Below are 4,263 nucleotides of genomic sequence, written 5' to 3' on the forward strand. Positions count from 1 at the left end.
TGTGTGTGTGTGTGTGTGTGTGTGTGTGTGTGTGTATGCTCGGTCTTCAGAGGACTCGGACACTTTTTGCTCTCTTTCCTGAACCTCCCTCTTTTCCCTGCTCGCTGCCGGATCAGGCCTTTCCTCTACCTATCCTTCGACAATAAAAGAACTATGGATCTGGTCAACTGGTCTCTGAATGCAATTGATACCATTTTTCCCACTCTGAGATTAGAGCATGGGGAGCACAGCTGTCCCGGTGGAACCATGGTGGCCGTGCGTGTCAGGTTGGGGTGGGTATCTGATCTGCCTGGCACCTCTTTCCATTGAAGACATCGAAGATGTTTTAATATCTGGATTTATGATAATCGGATTCCTGCTGATCGGCTGTGGAGGAGTTCTGGTTTATCGGAAAATGAGAACGACCCTGACAGCAGTCCAGGCCTGTGAGAAGCTGTCTGTGTCCCTGGATGGATCTCTCGTACGGTGAACGCACAGACTCCAATGATGGGGGAGTTGAATCACAAACTGGATGTGGTTCTGGCCAGGACCACAGCCCAGCAGCATGAGGAGTAAGGCAACATCTTAGTTCATACGAAAGAGGCGAGATGGTAATGAATCTGGAATATTGGCATTTTCACAACACAGAAGCTCAGTTAAGACTTTAAAGCGGTGGAAAGAAAAGTCTGCTGTTTGCTCTAAAGAATTATTCCTATCATTGGATCCCCACAGATGTGACCTTAGTCACAGTCTGATAAACCTCTCTGGGATGATATGGTGTGGAGGAAGCCTTGATCCCACCCCCAACCCCCACCTGTGTCTGGAACCCGGTCTGAAGGCTGCGCTGGGTGGAAACAGAGACTGAACTCTGGTGAACTGCGCTTGACTGATAACAGCTGGTTGGACTCTGAAGGTCTCTGATTGGGCCTGGCACTCTGCCTTGGATCTCACCGGCTCCTCTGCACCCCTTCCCACTTCCATATGATTTGTTTCCCCCTCTCCCTCTTAGCTGCTCCTCTATTGCACAGTAGTTTTTTGTGTGCATGCTCGTGTGTTTTTCTGTATAAACCACAGGATCAAAGCTCTTTTTTGAACTCATCCTTCCTATGTGTGTGTATTCTAAACTGCAAAGGTAGCAAACGTTGTTGTGAAGGACCCTGTATATTCGTTCCCCCATGTTTGTCACGTGTGTGTGTTTCTCTGGATGGGTGTTCTAAACTGTAAATTCCTTGTGTGTGTAAACATACTTGGCCAATAAACCCATATATATACATACATACATACATACTCTCAGATCATTTAATCAATCACTCCTTTCCATTCCCAGAGCTGGGCTGGTGACAGAAGGAGAGATGGCTTTTATGGTTAGGGCTCCCAGTTTGTGGAAYGCTCTTCTACTAAATATTACACATTATTCTCTTTTAGATCTTTAGTTAAGGCTTATTTTATAATAATGCTTTTAATATTTGATATATTTTTTATTTATATAATTTTTATGATTTGTAGATTTTAATTTGGTTTTATTTTAATTGATTTGTTATATTTTGTTTTATGCTGTCTTTTATGATGTTGAAATTGGTTTTTAATGTAAAGCACTTCGTAACATTTGTTTAAAAATGTGCTATGGAAATAAAGTTATTATTATTATTATTATTATTATTATTATTAAAAGGAGGAGATGTGAGATCGGTTTCTCTAATACAGTATACTGTATCTCTAGAGTTCTGGTAGTTTAGTTAAATGACCACTGGGGGGCACCAAGAAACTAGCACAATGTTAGACTGGTTCGTTGAAGAAACATTCATTTTGCATCATGTGCTGCAGCGATAACTAAAGGAGAGTTTTCACTGACARGAAGCTCCCGTGTCTCGTTTCATATCCTGACAGTCCAGAACAATGTCTCAGATTACAATAAACATTTTAAACTTTTGTCTTGGTCCGGTATTCATTCAGAAGTCAGATGTAGCTTGAGACCAGGACCTCACACAGCTGGAATACAACCATGGAATGTGAGAACCTGTTTGCAGAGTGATATGGAAGAAAATCTCTAATTAAATAAAGGAATGTACTTTATTTGTCATGTTCTCATAAAAGATTTGTGCTCTGTATTTGACCRTGTCCTGAYGCAGCTCAGTAATCCAGGTAGAAAAATGAAAAGAAAAAGAAGTAGGTCCTCTGAACCGTTCCATTAAAGAAGAACCCGTCCAGAGGACCTACTTATCTGTATCTGACCTGTCACATGGTTAGAACGTTAGTTTGAACCTTTACAGGTTTACTTTAGCTTTTGTTCTCAGATTGTTCCTTCATCTCTCCTGAGCTTTGGTGGGTTTTATCTCTAAGTTTGTTTGCTGCCTTTGTTTTYTGACTAAAGTTTAGATTTTTAATAACTGTGTGTTTGGGTTTGTCTACAGACATTATGACATCAGCATGATTGACCTGATCAATAGAAGTGAAAGGAAGGATTACTTGTTRGGAGTCTTTCTGTTCAGTCCTTCAGCTCTGTGCAGCAGGAAGAAAACTGTTTCTAACATTTGGTCTTGGACTCTGCAGGCTCCACAGGGTCAGAGTCTTCCTGTGGTGTGTCCATACTGTGAAGCTGAACTGGACCCAGTGATCAAACTAACTGGTCAGAATGAAATCTGTGTTGATCTGTCACTGAAGACTACAACAGACTCCTGTGTTCCAGAAGGATCAGGTAAGTCCAGCAGGACCATCAGCTGATTACACACAGTCACCTTCTGACACAAGTTCTGTCTGGTCTTCATCAGGTCCTGAAGACGGGGGACAGGATTGTGGATCAGGACACACAGGTATGACTGGTATGGCTATGACTAGTTTCTGTGTTTCTTCACCCAAATTTGAAAACAGAGTTTATTCAGATGTAAAGGTTCGGGTCTGAGATCAGGAGCACAGACCTGGTCAGACATCAGGACTCATTAAACTGGACTTGTTACCTGGATGTCAGTGAGCAACAGGTGGACACAGTCAGCAGGTAACTAAGTGCTGCAGCTCAGAACAAACTGATGAAAACTCCAGTCTCTGGGTCTGAAACCAGACCAGACCAGACCAGACCAGACCAGACCAGACACAAACCAATAACTCCTGTCATCAAACAGGAGTTAAAGGTTGTTTCATGATAACTTTTAGATTTAACTACAGTTATATAAAACATTTTAAACATCTTACTGTAAAACAGCAGGGTCATCTAAATCTTCTCTGAATAAATTAATGTTTTTCWTCAGGAAAGAAACAAAGACCAGATCAGAAACCTGAACATCAGAATAAGACCTGTGAGTTATTTCATCAACAACTTTTTGTCTTTTTAAAAGTGTAAAAGTTAAACTATTGCAAATTATAATAAATTTTTGTCTTTAACTTTCATCTTCCTCAGCAAAGGACCAAAAATCATCCTTTTGGAACTGGAAAAAATACCTTTCCAGTCCCTCTCTTTCATCAGTGAAGGTCCATCGTGTCGTTACTATTCAGTCGTTTGGTGCTGATGACTGCATCATGAACAATCTGAACACATGGACATCACTGMAGCTGACAGAAACCTCTCTGGATGAGTGTGACATCATCATTGTCTTCTGTCCAATCATGTCYCGTGTTGGATCAGATGTGGACGCAGCCATGAAACGTCCAGAAGGTAATCAAGGACCTGAGGTTAGGTTCTGTTAGACTGAAAATGTGACACCTTCTCAGGTTACTGCAGCTCTGTTAATGTCCTGATGGTCCACTGATGGTCCTCTGGTGGTCTCTGGTGGTCCTCTGATGGTCCTCTGGTGGTCCTCTGGTGGTCCTCTGATGGTCCTCTGATGGTCCTCTGATGGTCCTCTGGTGGTCCTCTGGTGGTCTCTGATGGTCCTCTGGTGGTCCTCTGATGGTCCTCTGGTGCTCTCTGGTAGTCTCTGATGGTCCTCTGGTGGTCCTCTGGTGGTCTCTGGTGGTCCTCTGGTGGTCCTCTGGTGGTCCTCTGGTGGTCCTCTGATGGTCCTCTGGTGGTCCGCTGGTGGTTCTCTGGTGGTCCTCTGGTGGTCTCTGATGGTCCTCTGGTGGTCCTCTGGTGGCCTCTGGTGGTCCTCTGATGGTCCTCTGGTGCTCTCTGGTGGTCTTTGGTGGTCCTCTGATGGTCCTCTGGTGGTCCTCTGATGGTCCTCTGGTGGTCTCTGATGGTCCTCTGATGGTCCTCTGGTGGTCTCTGATGGTCCTCTGGTGGTCCTCTGGTGGCCTCTGGTGGTCCTCTGATGGTCCTCTGGTGCTCTCTGGTGGTCTTTGGTGGTCCTC

At 43.8% G+C, this 4,263-nt stretch overlaps 1 protein-coding gene across 1 annotated transcript in view; it reads left to right on the forward strand.

Moving 5' to 3' along the window:
* LOC106537361 (uncharacterized) overlaps positions 1-4,263 on the forward strand; it is an 8,565-nt gene that overhangs the window by 2,512 nt on the left and 1,790 nt on the right. The window contains exons 4-7 of the mRNA XM_014034738.1: positions 2,530-2,674; positions 2,748-2,789; positions 3,222-3,269; positions 3,371-3,625. Of these exons, the coding sequence (XP_013890192.1) occupies positions 2,530-2,674; positions 2,748-2,789; positions 3,222-3,269; positions 3,371-3,625 (490 nt within the window). The remainder of the gene's footprint in view (positions 1-2,529; positions 2,675-2,747; positions 2,790-3,221; positions 3,270-3,370; positions 3,626-4,263) is intronic.

The sequence above is a fragment of the Austrofundulus limnaeus genome, unplaced genomic scaffold, assembly GCF_001266775.1.
Source record: "Austrofundulus limnaeus strain Quisiro unplaced genomic scaffold, Austrofundulus_limnaeus-1.0 Scaffold2268, whole genome shotgun sequence".
Classification (NCBI taxonomy): Eukaryota; Metazoa; Chordata; class Actinopteri; order Cyprinodontiformes; family Rivulidae; genus Austrofundulus; species Austrofundulus limnaeus.